This window comes from Delphinus delphis, chromosome 2 (assembly GCF_949987515.2).
Source record: "Delphinus delphis chromosome 2, mDelDel1.2, whole genome shotgun sequence".
NCBI lineage: Eukaryota > Metazoa > Chordata > Mammalia > Artiodactyla > Delphinidae > Delphinus > Delphinus delphis.
The window spans coordinates 128,230,322-128,256,592 of record NC_082684.1 but is presented as its reverse complement, the minus strand read 5'-3'; the positions used below and the strand labels follow the sequence as shown (position 1 = coordinate 128,256,592).

Genomic DNA, 26,271 nt, shown 5'->3' with positions numbered 1-26,271 from the left:
GATGCTGTTTGGTTCCCTGCCCTGCCAGCACCTCTAGCAGTTCAATTCCATGATTTGAGTTCCAGGAACCCCGTGTGTGAGACCCAGTCATAGCCGGCCACTCCCCTCCCCACCCCCGCCTCCACAACCCTGAGCCTGGGTGCAGCAGGGGTCAGCCACAAAGGGCTGACGGGCCGAGGCTGCTGTGGGTAGGGCCAGGCTCAGGGGCTTACCAGAGCCCAGTGCTGAGAAGTAACAATCAGAGGGGCGAGCTTGGATTTTTTTTGTCTTTCTCTCTCTGTCTCGCTCTCCTTTCTGGAGCATCAGGACGTGTGGGCACATCTTATTCCTCCCCACATGCCTGCCCACTGCCTGCCTCCCGCTGAGATGGTTTGCTGTGAGCCAGCCCCTGGCACGGTCTCAGCAGCTGCTGAGGTTCTGCCCTGCTCCGTCCCTCGCTGCACTGCCCCCTAAAGGGGATCTGCATGGTACCTTGGCACAGCAGAGGCTGTGGGCACCAGCCAGGGAGGCAGCATCGTACCTTTCTGGGTGTCTGTGCTTGCCAAGGCCTCCTCTGAGACTCCAGATATGGCTTTTGGAACTGGCTGTGGAAGCCAGTGGACTCTCTGATCGGCTCCTGGGTGATGAACCTCAGGGGGCATTCCTGTTTACTGAGCCTCTACAATGTCGAGGCACTGGGGATCCAGGGCTGAACAAGGCAGCTCTGGCCCCTTCCCTTGTGAAGCTCACAGCTTTTGTTAGGGTGGGGACGGGGACAGACAATAAACAAGTAAACAAACAAATAGATGTATAATTGCAAACTGTGACAAGTGGTACAAGGGAATAATAGAGAATGCGGAGGTGGGGAAGGCTCCAGGCCCGCTGAGACGGGGCAGTCTGGGAGGGCTTCCTTAGGAGGTGTCTCATCCCATAATCAGATGGATGAGGGGGTGGGAGCTGTGTGCAAGGAGTGGGGAAGAGCATTCCATGCCTGGGGGAACCTTGGTGTTTTGAGGAGCTGGAAGGAAGCTTGTGGGGTGAGGGGAACAAAGCCGGTGGGGGTGGGTCAGGCAGAGTCTGTGGACCATGGTGAGGAGGGTGGGTGGGTTTTGCTCTAAGAGAGGGAGGAAGTTGCCAGAGGGTTTTAAGGAGGGAAGGGAACCTAATCTAATTTAGGGTTCACTAATACTGCCCTGGCGGCCATGTGAGAAACAGAGTGGAGAGGCATAAGGACAAAGGGTGGCGTTCCAGCAGGCAGTGGTAGGCTTGGCCTGGACGGAGGTGCAGAGACGCGTTTGGACTGGAGACACTTTTAGGACTGTGCTGGGTGGGATGGGGGAGGGAGTGCGGGAGGAGTCACGAGGCGTTACAAGGGCTCCCACGTTTCTGGCCTGCGCTGCTGGGTTGACGGTGGAGACATTCACAGAGGCAGGAGCATAGGAGGAGGAGCAGGCTTGGAGGAAGATGGGGGGTGAGGGGCTTGTGGGACATCCTGGGGGACATGGCAAGGATGTCAGGATATTAGTGGTAACAGTCAGGTGACTGACATATTATCATTCCCATAATCCCACAGCTTATGTGGGAATCTGAAGCTCACAGCTGGTAGTACTGAGAGCCATCACCTCTAGGGGTGACTCCCCACCCTTGCCTAGTCTTGTGTTTGCGGAGGGCAGTGCTTTACCCAAAAGGATGAGTCACCAGTGGTGGGACTTCAGGCCTGGGTGGGCAGGTCATCTCCCTGTGCCGCCACCTTGGTCCTCACCCAGGGCCCTGTCTGGATTCAGAGGCACACTCTCCCCCTAGTATCACACTGTAGTGCTGTTGGCCGGGAGGCCTCAGCTGCCCTGGGAAGGGAGGGGGCAGCTCATCCCCGTGGCCCCATAACGCCAGGGAGGATCTGGAAAATCTCTTCAGTTGTTCAGCCTGAGATGTCCAAAATTAGCCAGGAGTTGGGGCTTTCCGAGGACAGAGGAGCCCAGCACAGGGTGGTTCCCTGAGGCTCTGCCACTTCCTGCTACCTTCCTGGATGCTTGGGGTTTGCCTGACTCCCATCTGCAGGGGCCCCTCCTCTGTTGGCTGGGTGGGGCACTGAGAGAAGGGAAGCCATTTGGCAGCCGGAGGGCGGGGAAAAAAAAAGTGCAGAACCAGGATGGGAGTCCTGAGGCTGCCGTTTACCCCCAGTGACCTCAGTGTCCCCACCTGGATAGTGAGCCCAGTGAGTGCGTGAGGCCGGGGGCCCTTTCCCTCAGGCATCCCAGGATCTCCACCTTCTGAGGTCAGAGTGGCAAAACATACCAAGAGCTTGGGTCGTGGGGTTGTGATCAGGGGACAAAACTCGTCAGGGGGCCTGGAAAACATGGCCGGGGTGATGGAAGCAGGGCTGGGGTGTGTGTGGGGCATCTTCAGACAAAAGCCAGTGGCATAGGGGAAAGGTGTGGGGAGGGTGTGAACAGAGGGGCAAAAGGCCAGGAGCACACACTGAGCCCACAGGCTCCCGCCTCCTCCCCACCAGGGATGAGCCAGTTCATTTGATGGAAGATTACTCAGCAGTTTTTCTACAAGAAGATGGGAGCCCGACAGCCCTCCTTAGGGCTGACTATGACATTGGTCTCTGGTGGGGACTGGCTGCAGTGGCTGGTGACTGGTTCAAGGCTCAGTGTGACCAGGGTTGGGACCCGGTGTGTGTCCAGGGTCAGGGCTCAGACTGGTTCTCTAGGTAGAACCCTGCTGGAGCAGGTTTGGTACCCACCTCATCCACACTTCCTCTGAGCTCTCAGCACTCATCTCCCCCACGGGCCCTGTTATTTACGTGCCCAAGGCTGATGTCACCCACTCTGGGGCTTGATATGAAAGAACCAAAGCCCTGGCCAGGAATACAGAACTTGCCACTACTGGACACTGTATAGTGTGATTATTTCCCCCATTTTATAGATTAGGAAACTAGAACTCAAAGAAGAAAAGCAACTTCCTGAGGTCAGCCAGCTAGTTGAGTGATGGAGCCAGGATAAAACTCTCTGTCCCTTTTCCCCTTTCCCTCAGCATCCCTCCCTGGGGCAGAGAGGGGCCTTCAGCAGAGCTCTTCCTGCCCAGGTCCCCCCATAGAATCTTATTCCCTTTTCCATCTAGATTGGGGGTGTAAGTTCAGTCTTCCTCAGGCTGAAGTTCCCTGGGTAAGTCAGTTGGGCCTGAGGATGGACTAGGAGATGCAGTAAGTAAGTCTGCTGGGTCCCATAAGGACCAGGGGTTTGGCTTTGCCCTATTAGAGGACAAAGGAGCATGGCAATCCCAGTGGAGGCCTTTGGGCATCATGGTTCTGGATTGGAGAGCTTTAGAGGGTCCTTCCCAGCACCTCTGACATCACCCCTACAGGCATTTTCCTCCTCTGCTTCTAGGAAGTGGTGCAAAGAGGGCCACTCCACCTCCTGTAGGCCTGGACAGCTCATGTTGCAGGCCAGAGAAGAGAAGACACTTGTACTAAGAAACAGTATGTTAGTAGAGAAGAGGGACCAGAACCCCAGCACCCTACCTCCACCGTCAGTATTCCTAGGTGTTCCCTCCTTCAAGCTCAAGACGATTGTGGAAACTGAACACTCATGAGCCCACAAAGGAATCAGTTGTAATAGTGGGACTCCGAGCACTGTACCAGCTATTCTCTTGGGCTTTCCTGACTCCTCTACTAGCCTCAGACATTTCTCAGCGATAAGAATCTGCCCATTTGTGAGTCATTTAGGATATTTCATGGGGAGAAGCGGTCCAGAATTTGAACGAGGTCCCGGGAGGGTACTGAAGTGGGGTCAGCAGGCAGCCACACTGACATGGGAGGCAGCAGCCCCTGGCATGGCTTATCTGCACTCTGTTGTGTAAACCCCAGCAGGCTTGTGAGGTGGACAGGATCAGCTCATTTCCCAGCTGGGGAATCTGAAACTCAGTGAATGAAGTGAAGTGATGGGCCTAGAGCTTTCCAGCCAATTCTCACCCACATCTGATCTAACGCCAGTGGCGTCCCCTCTGTGTGCCCAGACTGGGGCATAGAGAGGAAGATGGTTCCCTGCCCTCAAGGAGCTGCTGAGAGAATGAGATGTAAGTCAGAGACATAAAAGGGAGCAAGAGCTACTGAGCTAGGTCTCAGTGCTGTGAGCACAGATGCTAGCCATGCCTGGAGCCCGGGAGAGATCAGTGCAGCTAGAGCAGTTAGGGGAAGGTGGGTGAAGTTTGTATAGGAAGAGGGAATTGGGAAAAGCAGGCATAACTAAGGGTGTGTGTGTGGTGGAGGTGACCAGGTGGTGGTCAGGAAGGCAGCTGTCCGGGGTGCTGAACAAAACAGCACTCACAGGACTTTTCCTCAGCTCCCCCTGTCTTCCTGGAGCCTTGGAGTGTCCTTTCTCATGTCTGAGCCTCAGTTTGCTCACCTAGACAACTGGAGTACCGGAACCTACGTCACAGCCTTGTTGAGAGGATAAAGGAAGGTCACAGAGGATTGTGCTGAGCACGCAGCCTGCATACAGTTGATACAGGCATTGAGAGGGGTGGCCTCTCCACTCCCCTTCCGTGTCCCCCAGCCTTTAGGCCTGGACACCTCGTGTTGCAGATGGGGCAACTGGGGACCAGAGTGGGGAAGATACTTGTGCCAAGAAACACAGAGTGTAAGTAGAGGAGGACCAGAACCTCAGGGCCCTACCTCCCACTGCCAGTATTCTTAGATGGTGCCTCTCCCTGGCTCAAAGCTTATGGAAACTAGATACCTCTGGGGACTCAAATAGTGGGAGTCCAGGCAATGGACACCTGTTCTCTTGGGCCTTCCTGACCGCCTCCCCACCGCCCACCTAGCCTCAGCCCCCTTATCCTAGCTCTGGGTTGAATTTCATCTCTCTTTAACCACACCCTTACCCGCCCTGACCTCATACGAAGGTGCTTCTCAAGCCCTGTTGGCAACATCAGGCCTCCAGGGTGCCCCATCTCACCAGGGAGACGAATGCTTTGAGCAGGGGTGGAATGAGGCAGAGGGCTGCTGGAAGCCGCAGGAGAGAGATCCCTCGCCCTCCCCTGCCTCTTACCTCCTCATCTTCTCAAACTGCCTGACCCCCTGAGTCCTGGGCGTGGGACAACTTGAAGCCACTGGGAGGGGAGCCAGGAAGACTTCACCCCCAAAGACCTCTCTCAGGCCTACTGATTTTGCTTGAGATACCCTCCAACTTCAGCCCCATGAGCCTGTTCAGCCGTTGGCACCTCCTTGTTCATTAGAAACAGTCCTAGGTGTGAGTACCAGCCTGGCCATTCCCATCTGTGACCTTGGGCAAGTATAATATAATCCCGCGGAACCTGTTTCCACATCAAGTGGGAATAATAACATCTACTGCCTGACATTGTTGTGCAGTTTCACCACCGTGCCTCCTTAGAGCCCGAGATCTCCTGGAACCTGGCATGTGGGTGAGGTGGGTCCTGTGGGAGACAGGCGGGGGGAGCTGCAGGTATAGGCCATACTCAGCACCAGCGTCTTAAACACTGGGATGGCCAGACTGAGCTGCCACCATAGCCACTGTGTAACCTCTGACCTTGCTACCTCTGACCTGACTCTGGAAGGTTCCCTCCCCCAACCCCTACCCCCACCCCACTCACCCAGGCTCAGGAGTGGTCACTTGGAGTTATGCTGAAAACATGGGGCAACCCGCAGACCTTGGCCACTGGTGACACCCACCTCACCTACCACCATGCCTGCAGCTGGCCCAAGGCTCAGACCTCAGTCAACCCTCCACCAGCTGGTCCAACCAAAGAGAGTCTAGGAGAGGGGCGGGCTTGCCCTCAGCTCCACCTCAGTCTCTCTGGGCACAAAGTGCTCACACAAAGCCTAGCACAGGGTAGGCGCTCCAAATTCTTAAGCTATCATTATTATTATTGTTATTAGTAGTAGTAGTATTAGTACTTAGTAGTATAGCAGTCCCATTTCACAGAAAAGCAAGGTGAGGCCCAGAGTAGTTGAAAAGCCACCACCTCTGTAAAGCCTTCCAGGTTGTGCCCCTTCTCCCAGAAGTGGCTCTTCCTTCCTCCTGACTTGTTTGTTTCTCTCCAATGTTCTTGGTTGGCTAGGGCCCGACACACAGTGGGGTAGGTTCTGAGGTGGGCGGGGTGAGTTGGAGGAGCAGCTCACAAGGCTATGGGTGCTATGAGGAGGCCTGGGCCCAGGAGGCCCATCTGCCCAGGGACCCTCCACTCGAGTGAACCCCATTCCCCAGCCCTCACTCCCCTCCTCGGGCTCCCCGCCGGCCTGCTAAATGATTAAGGAGTGCTAATACGTGCGCTGAGAGCAGGGCCTCTGCTGCCCCAGCAACCTGGGCCTCTGCTTCATCCTCATGTCTGCTCCCTGGGGGCATCTGCCATGTCCCTCTGTGATGTCCTCCTTCCTCTCAGCCCCTTCCCCACTGGGTCCAGTGGGCAGAATTTTCACCTCCCTACATTTCTACTAGCCTGTTGGCAGTTGAACTCAGTCCAGTAAGAGTGAATTGAGCAAAGTGTGTGTGAGACACTGGGGATGCTGTGAGGACTAGAGGAGACTCCACCACAAGGGACGGGAAGGGGGCAGCCATCCACGGGCACCTACTGTGTGTGCATCCGGGCACGGGGCAGTGCTTTCCTGACCTGACCGCTGAGAGGTGGGGTCTGCCTCAGTTTACTGATGAGGAGAGTAGGGCCCAGGGGAGTGAGGAGCCTGCTGGCGAATGCTCCGTGTGACAGGCTGGCCTTGAGGAACCAAAAGGGAAGAGCTGCCCCTGAGCTGACCCAGGTGGCTCCCATCAGCGGCAGGGAGAGTCTGGAGGCACTTGGGCTGCTCTGGGCTGTGGCTGGGCCCTCGGGAGCCCACCCTCTGAGGAGGTTCTTAGTGCCCCAGGAGCACAGGGCAGCCTGAGGTTAGTGTATGGGGCACCTGCTAGGGCAGTCATGGGGCCTGCTTCTCCCTGCTGGGGTTCCCTGCCCTCTGCCCTTCCCCTAGCTCAGACATCTTAGGGGGCTCAGCCCAGCTCTGGGTCCTCCTGATGTGCCCACTCTGACCCCTCTCACCCTCTGGCCCTGCCTGTGTGCCCCTTCGTCTCCTTAGGTGGGGCTGTTGACCTTGTCATTCCTCACCTGTGCCTCTTGCGCCCTTTCCAGCCTCTTGCCCACGGAGGAGAACTCCATCGTGAACTTGCCTCCGTCCCCTCACACTTTCTCTCTGGCTTCCCACCCCTGCCTTAGAGGAAGAGGAGTTTTCACTGCAGGCTGAGGCTCCTCCCTGCCCCCACCGTGATCCCCCCCTCACCCCCATCAGGCTTCCCCTTTCCACAGCTCCCGTCTGGCTCCCGCCCCTGCTCATTCCCCAGCTCTGGAGGGTTACCTGGATCCCCCAGCCCGTGGTCATTCCCGATCACTCCTGCAGACTCTTGGGCTGTAGCAGAAGCCCTATAGCACCTGTCACTAATGGAGACAGACAGCAGCCCTGGACTTCTGCCCACCCCATGTGGCCATGGAACTTCCTGGGCAGCACTTGTGGGACTCAGTTTCCCCTCTGTTGAGTGAGCCAGAACAATGCCTGGAACAGAGTAGGCACTCGAGAAGTTCTTGTTGAAGAGTCGGACAGTGTTGTTTGGACACGAGCAGCCATGATACTCAGCGGGCGTTCCTGCTCCCCACCCAGCTAGAGCCATTTGACCTTTGCCTCTCCCCACACTGGTCAGCCCTGCTCCTCTTGACCCCTGAGACCCTTACTGGCCTGAGCACCTCCAGCGCCTCAGTACTGTGCCAGGAACCCAGCACTGAGTCCCAGCTCTACGCTCCTCTAACCTGGCCCCAGCCCTGCCTTGTGCCCTGGCCAGCCTGCAGGTGGTCTGCCTGCCACCCTGCTCTTGCAGACTCATGGCCTGGAATTTCTGGCTTCCGGGCCCGGCTTCCCTGGTGCTGAATGTGTTACCGTGAGTGATGCCCTTCAGTGGACCCAGTCCATGCCTGATCCTGGTTTCCTCCAGCCCTCGCCTACTAGCCTGCAAATCTGGGCAGTCCTGAGTGCCAGTCCTGCGTGTGAGAGGGCTTGGGGAGGATGGGAAGGAGGAAATGCTTCATCCCTAAGGCTGAAGGGCCCACATGTAAACCACCACCGGAGAATGGCGGAACCCAGAAGCTGGGGTTCTGGCTGTAGGAGATACCCGGGGTGGGGGGGCGGTCAGGGAGGGTTTCCTGGCAGAGGTGGTGGTGCCTATGGGGGCCAGTGAGGACGAGGAGGAGGGGATGAAGAGGAGGGTTTCACCCGTGGGCAGAACAGCGTGAGCAAAATTGTCCTGGGTGCCCACTTTGTGCTGGCTCTGTGCCAGCTTCCCACCCCCACCGCACAGCCTTCGGGTTCGTATCATCAGCTCCATCTAACAGGCAGGGGCACAGAGGTTCAAAGGGGGCAGGAACTCACCCAGGGTCACCCGCTATCACTGAGGCATTGTCAGGCCTCGACTCCACGTCTAGCATCTTTTCAGACTCCTTAGTGGAGGGAGAGTCTGGGGAGGAGGGGGCGGGATGCTGGCACCCGCCGCAAGCATCACACAGCTGGTGACTATGACTTTCCGGGGAGGGGGTGTGGGATGGGGGGGTGGCTTTCCTAGTTGGTCCTGTTCTTCCCTCCCCCCACCCCCGTGGAAGAGCCCTCATGATGAGAGGTTCCCACCGTGCCCCCTTTCTGGAGAGGCCGGCAGTTTGCCTTTTCAGAGGATAATTCCCCATGATACAGAGATATTTAGCCTAATAGAAGCCGACAGATCATTCAGGGCAGTAATGCACTCCGGCTTCAAGCATTTAGTTTCCTCAGCCTGAACTCCCAGATTAAAGGCTCCTTGCCTGCGCCTGCCCCACAAGGATGCCTGTGACCTTGACTGCGGTGATGGGGTAGGTTTCTCCCACCCTCCTTCCCTCCCCCTCCTTTGCTGGCTTCCTCCTCTCTCCCTTTCTCTCTTTCTTAAAAAAACAAAGGTATTTTTCTTCTTAAATATTCAGTTGAGAGGCTGTTGCTTAAACCCTGCATGCTCTGGGGACAGGCCAATTGCGCTCAGCTGCCAGTGGTGCACGGGAACCCCTGGCGAGCCCGGAACACTCCCACAGCCACGTGGGGCCAGCGGGTATGCTGTACCTGGTGGGCGGTCTGGGCAGCTGGACCCTCCAGCCTGGCCTGGGCAGACAGAGGCCCGGCAGATGGCCTTGCCCAGGGATAAAACTGGCCCCCTACTTTCTCTGCCCGCCTCCCTCGCCCAGGGATCTGACCTGACACCCTCGCTGACTGGGGGCTGCTAGGGCAGGTTTCTTCTGCTCTTTGGACCTGGGCATCCTGGGAAGGACCTAGGGGGGACCAGTAGCTAAACTGGAGGAGCAGATGGCTGCAGAGGTGGCACTGGAGGGCCTTTCATTGATCAAGACGGTGGTTTCTGCAATTGCCTCCTGGCCCCTGCAGGGTCCACTTGTCAATTCGTCTGTCCCTGCTGCTCTCTGTCTTGTCTTTGTCTTGCCTTCTGTCTTCCTCTCTCTGCCGCCCCTGTCCCTCTTTCATCTGCTCACCAGGCTGCCTATTTGAGCTTCCTTGCACTTCTGTGGAGGCGGCAGGGAGCATGGAAAGCACAGGGTATTTCGAATCAGCCAGTCCTGGGTTCAAATCCTGGCTCTAGAACTTACAGGCTGTTTCTGTTCGGTTTAATATTTTGAGTTTGGGCAAGTTCTTAATCTCTCTGAGCCTTCATTCTATCATCTGTAAAGTGAGATGCTGATACTTGGCTCACAGGAATATCCTGGGGTTCAGTGTGTGATGTGACATGGAGTGGTGCTAAGGGGTGGCAGCTTTCCTGCCTCGGTGGTCCCAGTCTCCCTACCTCCTGACGCTCCCACCTCTCCTGCCCAGATGCCCTCTCTCTGACCCTCCGGCTAGGAAAAGGGAAGGTGTTCAGGAGGGATACCTGGCAGGTGGGCTCTGGTTCCCCCTGGATACAAGCTGCCTGTATAGGGGTGAGGCAAAGAATAAGGCTGAGTGGGAGGGACCCTTCTCCTCGAGTTCATTTCCTGGGCAAAGCCTAGTGTCTGGTCCTGGGTCTGGTTTGAAGGATCCAACCTAAGGGACTGTGGCAGTACTACCAGGGGAATGAGACAAAAGGGTGGGAGAGCAGGGCCTCTGTAACCTGGGAGGAGAAGGCTTCTGGGCTGGGACTCCCCTCCCAGGTTTCAGTGGGGTGGTGTGCAAAGAGAGCCTCTAACCTTCAGGGATGGGGAGTTGTGGCAGCTGGACAGGAGCCCAGGGTGGAGGGGAGATTCCTGTTCCCTCCTTCTGAGGCAGGGGTGGCAGGATGACCACTGGAGTGCAGGAGGGGAAGGCCCCTAGGTCTGGGGCTGACGTGCTGGTCGGACCTCGAGCTGGTCCCATTCCCTCTCTGGGCCTCAATTTCCACACTTGCTAAATGGGGTTAATCATCCTGCCCTATGTTCCTCATGGGGTGGGCAGAAGATCCAGTTAGAGAATAGATGGGAATGTGTGGTGATCTATAATGTAGTAATAATAATAACAACTATTATTGTGGCCATTATCTTGCCTTCGTTTCACTCTCTGTAAAACCCTTTTTGATCCACACAATCTAGCCCTGATTCATGTGTGAATAGAATTAAAGAACCTCGTGGCTGAAGGCAACCTCCCATTTAGTGCAAATCCCTACCCAAAATATATGTTCTCTAGAACTCTGCTTGCATGCCCCCAGGGACAGGGAGCTCACTACTCCTCATGCTGAAGAGAGATCTCTCTTCCTGGAATCTTCTCTCACTGGGCCTAGCTCTGCTCTCTGGGCCCATAAATGCCAAGTGTCTTTATCAGGAACCTGCAGTCCTGACCAGGCCCCCCGAGGCTTTCCCAGGGAACACGGGTTCCAGGCCCACCTCCTCCTGTCAAGCCCCTGTGAACAGACCCCACTGTATCAAAAATCTTCTAGACAGTTACCTTGACGACTGACATGGCTATCTGGAGGTGGCTACACCGTCTCCAGAGCTGGAGTGACTGGCTCACCCAGCCCCCACGTCTCCTGGCCACCAGGCTCCACAGAGGCCACGACTCCCTGGCCACTCACGGAGCTACTCACAGAACTCAGCCGGAGCCTAGTAACTCTCTCTTGTCCACTTTGGCCCTTTCCTAGGGCAAGTGGAGGGCTTCGAACAGGGGATCCTGCCTCCCTAATTGACCCCTCCAAGGTTGGACCTACTTTCGAAGCTCCATCCTAGTGTCTGCCAAAAGAGGTCGTTCCAGGCAGGGCCAAGGACCAGCTCTGCTGATGCCAGTGAGATTCCACCCCAGGGACCAGTCTGACCCGCTATCCCGCATTCTTGGACATGGTTATGTAGCTAACCACTGAGGAGCCCAGTCCATATTTTTCTGTCTCATCCATCAGGGATGTCACGGGGGCCTCGCTCGTGGCTGGTTGGAGCGCATGTCATCATTTTGAGCAGCCAAGAGAGGACATGCAGTTGTCCCGCAGGACTCTTTGGTAGTGAACTTCTCAAACTTACTATTGTCTTTCCTGGCGTCTGGGCAGCACTTCTAGACTCTCTATTGGAATAGATGTAAGCTTCGCAGTCTAAGCTTAGATTGGCTTTTTAAGCCCCCTTTTTATTAAAAAGGGGAGAGATGCTAATATTTATAAATGCCAGTTCTTGACGTGTATCATTTCAGCGAGTCTTCATCACAGCTCTCTGTGGGAGGATTGTGGTTACCACTTGGAAGATGAGGGATCTGAGCCTTGGGAAGTGAAGTAGCTTTTACCCAGGGTCCCATGGAGAGCAAGAGGTGGAGCTAGGACTCAGACCCAGGATTGTCTTAGCTTCAAACTCCTGCTGTTCCCAGATTCTGGGCCCTACCTCCCCAGTCCCCACACCCCTTGGTATAACTTTTCAGGTTCAACCAGCATGTTCTTTACAAGCATGTGCTGGGGGCCTGCTCTGGGCCAGCCCCTCTGCACCCTCCCTTGTCCCGCCCTGTCCTGTCTTTTTGGACAATCTTGTCTCCTGTCAGCCTGAGGGTGGGCCCCAATCTCTGCCCCTCCCTGTGTGCCACGCATAGGACCAGAGAACAGAGCAGGGGCTTGGGAAGAAAGATGCTCCCCGGGGTGTGTGTGAGACTCAGCGTGTGTGTGGGGTGGCAGTATTCCTGGTGGCTCATCTGCTGTTATTTTTTAATAGTTATTTAAATTTTTTTGTGGGGGGGTCTGGTAGTAAAAATAGTACGTGTCTGTGGTAGAAGATCTAGCAGTCATACTTGATTCCTTTTTCTTACCCTCACCTCCTCACATCCAACTCATCCACTAACTGCCGATGAGTTGTTTTTTGCTATAACATATATCCTGCATCTGTCTGGTCCCTCCCTCACCCTAGCCCGAGCCTCATCTTCCTGTCTTGGGTGACTGCGACAGTCAGCCCACTGGTCCCCTGCTCCTGTGCCTGTTCCCCTTCAATCCAGGCTCCACTCAGCAGCCCAAAGGAACTTTTCACAATGAATAAAACATCCCAGCACTTCCCAGGTGACTCTTCCTTGCACTAGGGATGAAGTCCGAAACTTTACCTTGGCCTTCAGGGTCCACCCTCCCTCTGTGGCCTCCTTTCCTGCTGTTGCCCCTACCTCTGCCCATCTCATTCCGCGTGCTGTTGCTCCTCAAAAACACCAGGCTCCTTCCCAGCTCTGCTCTTTTTTTTTTTTTTTAATATTTTATTTATTGGCTGCATTGGGTCTTTGTTGCTGCGCACGGGCTTTTCTCTAGTTGCGGCGAGTGGGGGCTACTCTTCGTTGCGGTGTGCGGGCTTCTCATTGCGGTGGCTTCTCTTGTTGCGGAGCATGGGCTCTAGGCGCGCGTGCTTCAGCAGTTGTGGCGCACGGGCTTAGTTGCTCCACGGCATGTGGGATCTTCCCGGACCAGGGCTCAAACCCGTGTCCCCTGCATTGGCAGGTGGATTCTTAACCACTGCGCCACCAGGGAAGCCCCCCACACTGCTCTTTGCCTTGCTCCTGCTGCTCTAGGAGTGACTGAGTTCTTATCGTCCACGTATAAATTCAGATGTGACCTCTGCAGAAAGGCCTCCTCTGATTCTCCAGCTAGAGTGACCCCTTAGCCTCATCCCAGGTACTCTCTCTCACATTACCAGGCTCGATTTTCTTAATTGCACTTGTCACTCTTTGGAATTATCTTGTTCCTTTATTTGCTTATTTATTTGCTTATCATCTGTGCCCCCCATCCCCATGAGGGGTACTCCACTGTATCTCCAGCACCTATAGTAAGTGCCCAATAAGTATTTGGTGACAGAATGAAAATAACAGAGAAAAATGTAAAGGAGAAATAGAAATACAATTGTGGATATGGTAGCAGTTAATAATGTAATAATTGGTGTGTGTGTGTGTGTGTGTATAAGCCGGGGATCACCTGCCCTTTTAATTATAGGCTTGAGGGTGCCTGGGCCTGAAGCATTGCACATATGGGAGACACACATGTGCACATGTGGGCTGTATGCATGCACGTGCATGTGCACACACTCGTTTCCCTGTTCAGTAGCAGTGTGACCTCTGACGAGGTCTTTTACCTTTGGGCCTCAGTTGCTTCACTTGTAGAATGGGGCTGCCTGGGGCTGGAGGCAGAGGACTGGATATCTTGGCCTCTTGAGGTCAGCCCCGGCCAGCGACAGCAGCACTGCAGGCAGCTGGCGCTCTGAGGCCTGTCTGCTGGCCTGCTGTGCTGTGCCAAGGGGTGCCAGGAGGTGTTTATTGAAGTCCACCTCCGTACAGAGCTGCTCCCCGCTGCCCTCTGAGGTGAGGATCTCACCCAGGCAGGAGGGAGTAGTCCGAGGTCAGGAAATTGGCAGGAGAGCCTGGAGACGTGAGCGTTGCTGCCAGGAGGTGGATTACGTTCACAGTCGAGGTCTCTTGGATGCATCAGTAGCTGCAGTTTGAATGTTTTCGTTTCTGTGTATGTGTTTTTCTAAAAAAATTTTTTGATACCATGTTTTACTTCTGGAATTTTTTTTCTTTCAATTGCTACAGAAAGAATTTCCATGCAATTAAAAAGGGAAAACACACACACATCTGTATTTCTACTGCTCCAAGTCAACAGCTGTTCCCTCCCTGCCCCCTTACCCTTTTCCTGTGAAGACAATACTGGAACCTTGCAGAACATGTGGGAAGTAGAAGTGGCCCTTGACCTCTGTGCCTCAGTTTCCTGATCCCAAAAATAAGAGTATAAATTGCTCCTCGTACAGTTGTTGTACAGACCACATGGGCCAACATTTGTAAAGCACTTAGAATGTGTTTTTGTTAAACAGGATGAGTTAATTAATAGAAAAGAAAGGGCACCATTAATGCCACCATCATGGCACAAAGAGGCAGCAGTGGAAGTCTGTCCTTAGAGTCAGAAATCAAGAGTTTGAGCCCCGACTCTGCCCTCACTCCCCATGTAACCTGGCATATGTGTGTGGCTTCTTGAAGCCTCAGCTCCTGCATCTGTAGAATGGTTATGAAATCTGGAGGTCGTGATGCTGCGGTGCGGGCTGGGGGTAATAGATATAAGTGGACTCCGTGAGCCCAGAGACCTGCACACTGCTGCAACGCAGCCCCACCCTCATCCATTTTCTGTTTTCTTGCTCAATATTGTTAGGTAAACATTGCTCTGTGCTGCTACCAGTCTCTGTGTTTATCATTTTTTTTTTTGCGGTATGCGGGCCTCTCACTGTCGCAGCCTCTTCCATTGCGGAGCACAGGCTCCGGACGCGCAGGCTCAGCGGCGTGGCTCACGGGCCCAGCCGCTCTGCGGCATGTGGGATCTTCCCGGACTGGGGCATGAACCCGTGTCCCCTGCATTGGCGGGCGGACTCTCAACCACTGCACCACCAGGGAAGCCCTGTGTTTATCATTTTTAATGGCTGTGTAATATTCTATCCAACAGAGGTGTCATGATGCACTCTGTCATCTCCAGTGTGGGATGTTTAGGCAGCTTCCAGCATTTTGGTGTTATTACTAACCCTGCAGTGAACAGCTCTGTGCCCAGAGCACTTCTTCTCTGATAGATGATTTCCCCAGCCAACCTCAGGGCTAGTCACTGAGGCTGCTTTGCTGGGGTGCTGGGGGATGGGACAGCAGCAGTGTCTGGGAGAGTTAGGTCCCTTCAAAAGCGGCCTGATACCCTGCCCCAGGAGCAGCAGCTTGGGTAGTGGGGCAGCAAGACACTCCGTGACAGTGCTGAGCAAGATGGGAGAACATAAGGCCACCATGGGAAGGGCAGCGGGTGCCGTGGAGAGCGGGGGCTAGGAGTCTGAGGACCTAAGTTCTGGGTTTTGCCTTTGCCGCTCTCTATGTGACCCTGAGCAAATCCCTTCTCCTCTCTGGACCTCAGTTTCCTCTGGGTACTGTGGCCAGGGACTGCCAGGAGGTGGATTACGTTCACAGTCGAGGTCTCTTGGATGCATCAATAGCTTCAGTTTGAATGTTTTCGTTTTTGTGTATGTGTTTTTCTAAAAAAATTTAGAAATTTTTTTAGGGCAAGTGTTGGTCCAGGGCTGTATTATGCAATGTGGAAGCCACTAGCCACATGTGGCTATTTTGATTTAAATACAAATGAATAAAAGAAAAGAAAAAAAATCAGATTCTTAGTGTCACTATCCACATTCCAATATCCGCGTGTGGCTAGTGGCTACCGTATCGGGCAGCACAGGTACTGAACACATTCATCATTGCAGAAAGCGCTATTCGACTGTGCTGGTCTAGAGACGTTTCTAGAGATCCAATCAGCCCAGTGTTCTGTGATTCAAGATCTCTGTCATCATGCCTTTTTCTGGAGCCGGGAAGAAAGCCAGCATCCTTTAGATCAGAGGATTCATTAAGGGCCTAAAGAGGCTTAGTGACTTTCCAAAGCCCAGGACCTCTGGCCGTGTCCTGAGTCTGAAATATCCTCACCCTCTTTGTCTCCCCAAAGGTCCCAGCTCGGTCTCAGAGAGAAGCTGCAGAAGAGTGTGGGCCCCTCGAGGGGTGGCCCCCCAGCCAGGGACAGTGCCCAAGGGAGGCTGGTGTGAAGCCAGAGTAGTTGGTTTCCTGGTTCCTCAAACAGGAAGGCACTTGGAGGGCCTGCACTGCTCTCTGCCTATGCCTGGAACGCCACCGTTCATGCCCTTGGGTTAAGCATTGTCCTCTCTAGGACTCTTTTAGAAGTCCAGACCAGATATCAAAGGAGGCGGCTGCCTCACTCAGTTTTGTCCTATTCTGGCTGCCCTAGACCTAGTTCTGGGCACGCACTGGGAGAGGAACTGTGAGAAATGGGTCCACAGTACTGAGGGTGAAGCTCCCCCGCCCTCTCCCCACACCAGGCACATACACTCTGGCACATGGATTCCAGCCATGCCTGCCCCAGAGCCCTCCCTTCTCTTCAGAGGGAAGGCCTTCTACAGATGCTCTCCTACAGCCTCAAGGTACTTCAGGGGAAGGGGGCAGTAAATAGGGGAAATGAGATACAAGATGTGAGGAGGTGAAGGTAAACTTGGCTGACTTTGGTCTCACCTTTGTCAAGGTGTGGCCACCATCTGCCTTACGCCCTGTGCCCCTCTGTCCCCCATGTGAACTGTACTGCTCACTCTTGCTTCTCCTTTTTCTAGGGACCCCACAGCCATGTCCTGGCTGCCTTGAGTCTGCCTCCTGCCGGCGTTCCAGGGCTCTGGCCCTGTCCAGCCCCTGCACCCGCCCCCACGCCTGTTCCTCACCTCAGCCTGCGCCGCAGGGACTCCTCAAGCTTCAGGACTCAGCAGGCGCAATAGCGGTCACGGTAGGTGGCACACCCACCCTGCCTACTCCCTAGCTCCTGGGGATGTCTGAGCCGTCTTGCTCTCTGGAACAGGAAGGATACATTTCTGAACACTGTCTCTGTCAGGATCCCTTTGGTTGCAAGTAGCAAAAATCTTATTTCAATAAAATGAAATGATCAGCTCATGTGACTGAAGTGTCCAGCGGTAGGTTGGGCTTCAGGCAGGGCTTGATCCAGTGGTTTCAACAATGTGAACAGGATCTGTTTTCTGTCTGTATGTCTCTGCTTCTCTTTTTTGGTGATGGCTCCACTCCTAGTGGCTTTTCACATGCCAGCAGTTTCTGGGGCAACATGCTACCAGGTTGAAATCTGGGGTCTGGGCTAGAGACAAAATCTGCTTTCCTGATAGGACAAATAAAAGTCCTGGAGTTGATCTCTTGGGCCCTATTGGCAGGATTAAGATCGTCCTGCTCCTTTAATTGGGTCCGCAGGGCTTGGAAACATGGATGGGCTGGGGATAAGGGTCTGTCCTTCCCCAACCATGTGACCAGGAATGAGGGGGAGAGTGTTTCCCAAAGGAAGCTCAGGGTCCTGCTGGCAGGAAGAGATGCCTCCAACTGGGGGAGGCAAATAACAAATGATTATTATAGATGAGTCTGCCCTATGCTTTTTTTTTTTTTTTTTTTTGCAGTACGCGGGCCTCTCACTGTTGTGGCCTCTCTCGTTGCGGGGCACAGGCTCCGGACGTGCAGGCCCGGCGGACATGGCCCATGGGCCCAGCCGCTCCGCGGCATGTGGGATCCTCCCAGACCGGGGCACGAACCCGTGTCCCCTGAATCAGCAGGCAGACTCTCAACCACTGCGCCACCAGGGAAGCCCCTGCCCTATCCTTTTTTTTAAGGCCCAGTTTAGGTCTCTCCTTCTCTAGGAAACCTTTGCTGACTGCTCCAGCCAATGGTTATTTCCTTTAGTTCATCCGCCAGCTCCACCCTTTTTACAGATGGAAAGCCCGAGGCTCAGTGTGCATTTCCTTATGAATACTCTATTGGTTACTGCATTAGTGCCAAGATGTGTTGCTCTCTTTGCCTTGGCTGCTAGGAAGCTCATAGCTGGTTCGTGGCCCATTTCTGATAAGTGCTCAGGATGCTGTGGCATGCAGTTGCTCAGTAGTCTTGCCATTGGCTTCATATTCTTCTCTCTCATATTTTTCCCTTGTTCTGATCTCTTCTCTTATGTTTCAGTTTGTGCTGTTCTTAGCAGCCTCAAACTCTTTTAGAAGGAGGTGGGGTATAAATAACCAAGAGTGGCCATAAATGAAGCATTCAGTGCTGACTGCAGCCAAATGCTAGGCCTTTTCCTTTCTAGAAGCAGCTGGGGTGGGGGTCTCCCCAGGCCCAAGGCCAAGCCTGTCCTCAGGGCGGCACCAAAGCCTGACCGTGGTAGCCCCAGTACAACGCCCACCTTGCCCTCCTTGGGTTAAAAATGGCATTGTTCTGTTTCCCACCCTCTTCCCTTCCCATTCCTCATCTTATCAGAAGCTAATGAAAGAGGCTAGGAAACCCAACCCTCTGGTAATTAAATTTACTTAAAGGGTATTCAAGTGGAGTAATGAGAAGTTTAATGCAGTGATTAGATTTTTTTCTTTAATTAATTAAAATTAGAACCATGTGTCTTTCCAGCAAACCAGCTTGACCCTCTGCTTGAGAGTAGCAGGCAGAGTAGTCGTAGAGGGTTTGGCTGGGTGAGTGGGGCTGCTGAGGGGCGGGCGCAGCCTTCTGCCCAGCTCCGATGCCCACTCAGGCCAGTCTCTGATTCAGCTCCCGTTTCTGAGCCCTGTGAGTGCCAGACCTGGGCTAGACCTGAGTCGCCCAGGGCTGAGGGATCCAGCAGTCCCCGCACCCAGCTGAAAACTGATTCAGGATGGAGGTTTCCGAGGAGGGTCAGCAAGAGTTACTTAAAGCAAGGAGCACAAAGGAGGGATTTCAGGCACTGTGATAGGAGGAGGTATTTGGGTGGCATATCTCACGGCCATGTACCAGCTGACACTTTCACCTTCATGTTCAGCCAGACCTGGGCCAGACCTCTGTTGGCACTGGATCCTCTGGGCTAATGGAGTGGGGACAGTGGGGTGGATAATAGAAAAATCTGCGCTAACTCACAAACCGCTTCTCTTAGGCTTAGGAATGCATTCATGCCAGAAGGCTGACTGTCCTGCTGTGTCTCTGAAGGCCAGTTAAGGATGCAAGGAAGCACTTCCTGCCTTGAGCCTCTTCTGTAGGAGTCAGGTGGCGGCTGGGGCATAGTGAGTATGGCAATCCCGGCATAGCTGCCTGGGGTGGAGCAGAGGACAGGCCTTGCCTGAGTAGAGGGTGGGCACAGTGGAGACTCAGAAGACAGGCCCCAGCACCCCAGGGATAGGCTATGTTGTTTTCAAAGCAGTGGGTAAGGCTGGGAGAAGTCCTGAGCCCTTCACAGTAGGGGGCAGAAAACTTCCTTCATTGAACCCTGACCCCAGTCCCGCACCGAGCCTGGATCCTGGACAGACTGAACTTTGACCCCAGCCCCACACTGAGCCTTGCTCCTGGACAGACTGAACTTTGATCCCAGCCCCACACTGAGCCCGATCTTGTGCAGACTGAATCTCGATCCTGGTCCCACGCTAAGCTCTGACCCCAGCCCCACACTGAGCCCAGCATTGTCACGGATACTCAGTAGAGCAACAGGTGCCGGGTGGGCGGGGTGAATGGTCGTGTTTGTTCGTTCCCACTGCTAGCTCTGCTGCCTGTGGGCAGGACTCCTGTGCCAGACCCCACACTCTGCAATGGATGAGATGAATCAGATGTGGTTCCTGCCCACAGGGCTGGTGGGGGAGGTGGCAAGCAAGCATTCAACGACGGCCGAGTGATCAGAGTCGAAGTGGGCCTCACTTGGAGCCTTCCTCTGGCAGCAAGTGGGAGGGGGAGGTGCTGGAGATGGGCCAGCGGGGAAGCAGCTAAGATAGGGTCCCTGTGAGCGATGAGGAGGACGGCACCCGTGGGGGCCTTGGGGGTGCCTAGGGTGAGTGATTCTCCCTGCCTCCAAGAGCTGGCTGTGACTCCCCCAGGGCGTGCTCAGCTCCTGGTGAGCCAAAGGCCTCACCTCTGGGGCAGGTTGGTGGTGTGCTGGGCACTGGGCTGGCAATAGTACTTACAAGGAAAGCATTTTTATCCATTTCACAGAAGAGGAAATGGAGACGTGCGGGGACTTGCCTAATGACCCTCCGCCTGAAGTAGCCCAGTGGGGCATGGTCGCAGGTCTTGCTTGTCTCCGGGCCTGCACACCACTGTTCCCGCGAGTAACTTGCCCTGGGAGGCAGGGGCTCCTCTTCTTCCAACTTCTCCACCCCGAACTGAGTGAATACGACCCGGGCACGGGCGGGGGCTGGTGGGCCTCGGAGTAGGGGGTGTGAGGAGGGCCTTGGCTGGGTAGGGGACTAGCCCCAGGAAGGAGGGTCTTCTCCTTCCTCCATCCCCGCTCCTCCCCTCTCTGAATCCCACCCCTCTGGACTTCTGCACCTCCCCCCGCCCCCCCAGTTCCCTCCTTCCATGGCTCAACCCCTTCTGAATAACCAGCCCTGGAGAAGCCACCCGACCAGTCACCTACCACTTGCATGGGGAAACTGAGGCCCTGGGAGGAGCAGGGACCCGCTCAAGATCGTGGGGCTCTGCCTCTCTTGTCTCTTTAAGGTGCAGAGTGTGAAATGACATTACCTGGAGTTTATACTTTAAACACAAGGATAGTATGTGAATACCTTTGCTGGGCTGGGAGGCCCTGTGGCTCATCTGCCCCCACAAGTTCACATCACACGGGCAGATGCCCCGCGAGCCACCTTGGCCTCCTTGGGCACGGCGCCCCTGCCAGACGCCGCCATCCTCCCCTCCCTGGGTCCCAGGTGCTTCAAATCACTGTCTCATTGAATTCTCTCAGCAGTCTAGGAAGGTGCATGACTTTCTAGATGAGGGCACTGAGGTGGAGAGCTAAGCCGCTGTCCTGCAGCTAACTGCAAATGTGGATTTGCCTGCCAGGTTCCGATCGTAGGCAATCCACCCGCTCCAGAGTGCCCCCTCCTCACCTGCAGGCAGCTGCCCCCTCCAAGGGCCCCCAGCACCCCTACCCCTGCGTCCACTGCTGCTTCCCTACTTGTCCTGTGCTCCAGCCAAGACCAGTGACTCTTCCCCAACGCTCCGCACACCTGCCCACCCCCAGGCCCTTGTTCCAGCCGTTCCAGCCCCCCGGAGTTCCCTTCCCAACTCCATCTGCCCAGATCCCCTTCATCTTTTTAGGCTGGGCCCAGGTGCCACTTCCTTCATGGAGACCCCCTGTCTGCTTCATCCCAATCAGAAGCCAGGCCCCCGCTCCTGCGAGCACATTCCGACGGCTCTTGGCCTGTCCCTCTCTTAGGCTCCTGGCCTCCATGTGTCTGGCTTTACAGCACGTGGAGGGCAGAGTAGTCTCCTGGCCCCCGGCTTCCCTGGCCCGTTACCCCCAGGGCCTGACACACAGTAGGTGTGCGGGGAGTAGCTTGGGTCCCCGCCTCGGGTGGGGCTGCAGCTCCACAAACCATCCCTTTCCTCAGCAGTCCTGGGTCAGCTGGCCCCCAGCTGCGCTGGTCCCAGCCCCCTTCCTCACCGCCGCCCGAGCTCCCTGAGGAGACCAGCTACTTCCTTTAGCCCTGGCTGGGTGGCGTTGGGGGCTGGCTTCCGGGCCCAGCAGACCTCCCTGTGCACGCCTGACCTGCCCAGGTTCTGGGGGCAAGAACAAGACAAACCCCAACTTTGAGACTCCCAGGCAAGTCTTGAAGCCTGGCAGGTATAGCTACTTTGTGCTGAGCGCTGTTGGGGGGCTGCACGGGTGCCCTGCCCGGCACCACTCACTGGCTCTGCTGATTGTTGGCTGTGTGACTTTGAGCAAGTTGGGTAACCCCTCTCTGCCTCAGTTTCCTCATCTGTTAAATGAGGTGATGACAGACCTTCCTAGGGTTGCTATGAGGATTGAAGGAATCAGTACAATGCAAAGCATACAGCACAGCCCCGACACAGACACATGTGTGCTCCCTGGTCGTTGGCTGTCACCGTTGCTGGGAGGGAGAGAGAAGGCAGAGTGCGGGGGAATGTTCAGGGAGAGTTTCCAGAAGGTGGCGACACACGAGAAACGACTCGAAAGATAAGGCACAGGAGGCAGGAAAGGACACTGCGGGAAGATAGAACCACAGGGACAGAGGCCCAGGGGCAGTCTGGGGGACTAAAAGGGAGCTGAGCTTGTCTATCTAGACTTAGGCAAAGAATGGGACAAGGGGAGACCTAGGCTGGTGGCACACCAGGGCTGTGTCCTGAGGGACCTTAGGGGCCACCCTGAGGAGTTCGGACTTTCTCTTACAGCCAGTGAGGGGCCATGGATGGAGTATTTTTCTTCTTTTTTCCTTTCCTTTTTTTTTTTTTTACCACAAAAGCAATGCTTGCTCATGCAAAAATTGAAACAATATAGAAGTGTGTCCTATTAAGTAGGGAAGTTCCCTCTTTGCCCTTAGATCTCATTTTGCTGAGGTCCCACTATTGTTGGTCTGGTATGCCTCCTTCCAGAAGTTTTTCTGTGCTTTTATAAACATACTTATTGTATATTATCTAAAAAAAGAAATGGAATTGTATTATGCACATTACTCTACAACTTCCATTTACCAGTGTGTTGTGGGCATCTGTCAGTGTCACCGCATACAGATCTCCCATGTTCTTTTTAATTGTTGCCTAATACTCCATTGTTTGGACATAACGTAATTTATGTAACTAGTCCTGGGTTGATGGATATCTGGGTGGTCTTCAATTTTTCACTCTTGCAAATAATGCTTCAGTGAACATCCTTGTATATATACCTTGGCTGACACGTGTAAGCCTTTCTATAGGATAGACTCCTAGATGTGGAATTGCCAGGGCAAAAGGTATGCTTATTAAATTTTGATAGCTACTGTCACATTGCTCTTCCAAAAGGTTGGGCCACCCTTGGCATCTGCAGGTAGCCATTTCCCCAGCCATCCTCTCACTGAACATTATCAAGCTTTTTAATTTTTGCCGATCCAGGAGAACATCTCACTGTGGTTTCAACACTCACTTCCCTTCTCCCCAGTAAGGCTGAGCATCTTTTCATGTGGTTATTGGCCATTTGTATTTTCTTCTTGGTGAATTAACTATTCACATCCTTTGCTTATTTTTCTTTTCTTTTTGCCTTTTTCTTATTGGTAAAAAGGAGCTTTTAGTATATTAGGAATTTTAAAATGTTCGTCTGTTATCGTGTTGGAAATATTTCCCTTAGTCCGCTGTTTGTCTTTTTAACTTTGTTTATGGTATCTTTGGCCATACAGAAGCTTGATATCTTTATTCTGTCAAATCTGTCAGACTTCTCCTTAGGGCTTCTGAGTTTCACGTCTTGCTTGGCCAGGCTTCCTGGAATGCTTTTAAGCGGAGCGGGGGTGAGGTCAAATTTGTGACTGGGAAAGGTCATTCTGGTTGCCACTGTGTGGAGGGTGGGTGGAGGGAGGACTGCAAGCCAGCTGGGGTGGGAGTGAGGGAGAACCGGGAGAAGAGGAGTTTGAGAAATATTCAGGAATTGGCTGACTATGGGGAGAGGATGTGAGGGTGAGAGAGGGAAAGAAAGGACTCGAGAGTGACATCTGGGTGTTTGGCTGCGGACTGCATGGCTGATAGCACCAGGAGCCTGAGTTAGGGACAGGACCAGGGAGGGAAATGCATGCCTGTGCACGTGAGTGCTCCCCCAGGCAGGGACATGTGGATATATGAGTACATACATGAATATACAGGTCCATGCCCATGTCCATGCTTGGAAGTTCTGGAGACTAGCACATCTGTGCTGTGGCTCCATGGCAGGGAGGAGGGGTGTCTACTTTTTGTGGAATTCCTGTTCTCTACCGAGTACTGTACAAGGCAACACACACACACACACGCGCACACACACACACACACACACGCACACACTCACACACACACACACGCACACACTCACACATGCTCTGTAATCTTTACTGCCATATAAAGTATGTTCTACAGATAAGGAAGCAGACTCAGTGTAAGTAACTCGCTCAAGGTCACAGAGCTAGTGACTGTCAGAAAGGGGATATTTTGGACAACTTAGATCTAACCCCCCACAGACAGAATTCCTGCCAATGGCATTGAGGAGCCTTTCATCCATTTCTAGCCTGACCAACCCAGTTTCATCAGGGACTCTTAGGATGAGTGCTGGAACCTGACTGCCTGGGTTTGAAACTCAGCCCCATTCCTTATAAGGCAAGTTACTCCCCCTCTCTGTACCTCGGTATCCCCATCCTGAAAATGCACACAGTGACAGTACCACCTCCTAGGGTGCTGGTGGGCATTGAACATGTTCTTGCATGGGAAGTGCTTAGCCCAGTGAGGGCGGAGCTCTCAGGATGCTGTCTATGGTGACTGCGATGAGATGGTGATGTCTGTGCCCCTTTACCCTCTCCCATCCCTCTCCATCCTCCCTCCACTTGCCACCTCTCTCCTGTGCCAGCTCTTCCTCAATTCCCCACAGGAACTTCTTTCAATATTTGCCTTTGGGCTTCCCTGGTGGCGCAGTAGTTGAGAGTCCGCCTGCCGATGCAGGGGACACGGGTTCGTGCCCCGGTCTGGGAAGATCCCACATGCCGCGGAGTGGCTGGGCCCGTGAGCCTTCGCGTCCGGAGCCTGTGCTCCGCAACGGGAGAGGCCACAGCAGTGAGAGGCCCGCGTACCACAAAAAAAAAAAAAAAAAAATTGCCTTTGAAACTTCTTCCTCTGTTTTCATCCCCCAAACCCTTAGCAGACAGTGAATTAAAGCCCAGTCAGTCAGCAAAAACCATTCAGGGGAAAACGATTCATGTCGCGCTCACGGAATCCTCCCCCAAGCAGTTCTAGTCAGGCATTCTCCACGAGCCAATACGTTCATCCCAACATTGCCCAGGCCGCTGGATACCAGACCATAAGGTCCAAATCTAAAACCCCTTCCTCCCTGAGTGGGGATCCTCAAGTTTACTTTCGAGCCAGGGGTCTGAGCTGACGCCAGCCCAGCCAAATCTCCACTCTAGCCACAAGCCATCGCTGGATCCTTGACCCCAGGATGAGTAATTCTCAGGAAACTTGCCTGTAGGAAACAAAAGCAGAAAGCACAGCAAATTCTGGGCACAGTTCCTTACCGCTAGCATATCTAAGCAGATCCTGTGGTCATGAGGGTAGGTGCAAGGTGTCCAAGTTGGGTTAAAATCTCAGGTCTGCACCCAATTTAGATTTTCTCCTATGCTAAAAAAACTCACTGAAATCACCAAACTTATCATTATGGATTTCTCATCATCAAAATAAACCCCCAAGTAAATAAATCCCCAAATAGGGACTTCCCTGGTGGCACAGTGGTTAAGAATCCGCCTGCCAATGCAGAGGACATGGGTTCAATCCCTGGTCCGGGAAGATTCCCACATGCCGCGGAGCAACTAAGCCTGGGCGCCGCAACTACTGAGCCTGTGCCCTAGAGGCCGTGTGCCAGCCTGCGTGCCACAACTACTGAAGCCCGCGCACCGCAACAAAGAGTAGCTCCCACTCGCCACAACTAGAGCGAAAAGCCCACGTGCAGCCATGAAGACCCAATGCAGCCAAAAAAATAAATAAAATTAAAAAAATAAATAACCCCCCAAGTAAATAAAGCCTCGTGGTAAAGAATGGAGCAGTTATTGCCTGTTTCTTTGGGGGATTTTGTTTTCAGTTGAACTGTATCAGTCACACCCTTTTTTTTTTCTTCTTTGCGGTACGCGGGCCTCTCACTGTGTGGCCCCTCCCGTTGCGGAGCACAGCCTCCGGACGTGCAGGCTCAGCGGCTATGGCTCACGGGCCCAGTCGCTCCACGGCATGTGGGATCTTCCCGGACCGGGGCACGAACCCGTGTCCCCTGCATCGGCAGGCGGACTCTCAGCCACTGCGCCACCAGGGAAGCCCAGTCACACCCTTTTATTCTTAGCCAAAATGATGGCAAAACTTGCTTCAGTCCTTCCCAGGGAACAGCCACACCCAACTGCAGGCCCCCCACCCCCAAAGGCTCTGAGAGAGGATTTCTTACGACTGCTCTTTTAGAAGCCCCTGTCCCCAGGTCCCTGGGTTCCACCAAGTCCACCTTTGCCCAAGGGGCTTCTACACTTTAAACAACCCCACCCCTGCCTCTGATCCAAGTCCCCACCCCAGTATCCCTGCAGGGTGCCAAGCAAGGCCACAGTTTCCAGCTACCCTGGCCCCATTTCAAAACCACAGGCCTTTGGATGCACGTAGACAAGGATTGACACCGGCATCCAGCGCTCGTTCTCAAGAAGTCTTTTTAATGGCCTCAAAGAAGCCGTATTGTACCAGTTTGGAGGGTGTGTGGCAGGAGACAGTGTATTTTACTGTAGCCAAATCTTACTTCTTGG

The 26,271-nt window shown here is 54.1% G+C and overlaps 2 protein-coding genes across 2 annotated transcripts in view; both read left to right on the top strand.

Moving 5' to 3' along the window:
• Positions 1-16,771, top strand: part of LOC132418791 (uncharacterized) — a 122,043-nt gene extending 105,272 nt beyond the window's left edge. Inside the window, exon 5 of the mRNA XM_060002782.1 lies at positions 16,633-16,771. Within this exon, the coding sequence (XP_059858765.1) occupies positions 16,633-16,663 (31 nt within the window). The 3' untranslated portion in view covers positions 16,664-16,771. The remainder of the gene's footprint in view (positions 1-16,632) is intronic.
• Positions 16,664-26,271, top strand: part of LINGO1 (leucine rich repeat and Ig domain containing 1) — an 80,848-nt gene continuing 71,240 nt past the window's right edge. The window contains exon 1 of the mRNA XM_060005568.1: positions 16,664-16,799. The gene's annotated coding sequence lies outside the window, so the exon portion shown is untranslated. The remainder of the gene's footprint in view (positions 16,800-26,271) is intronic.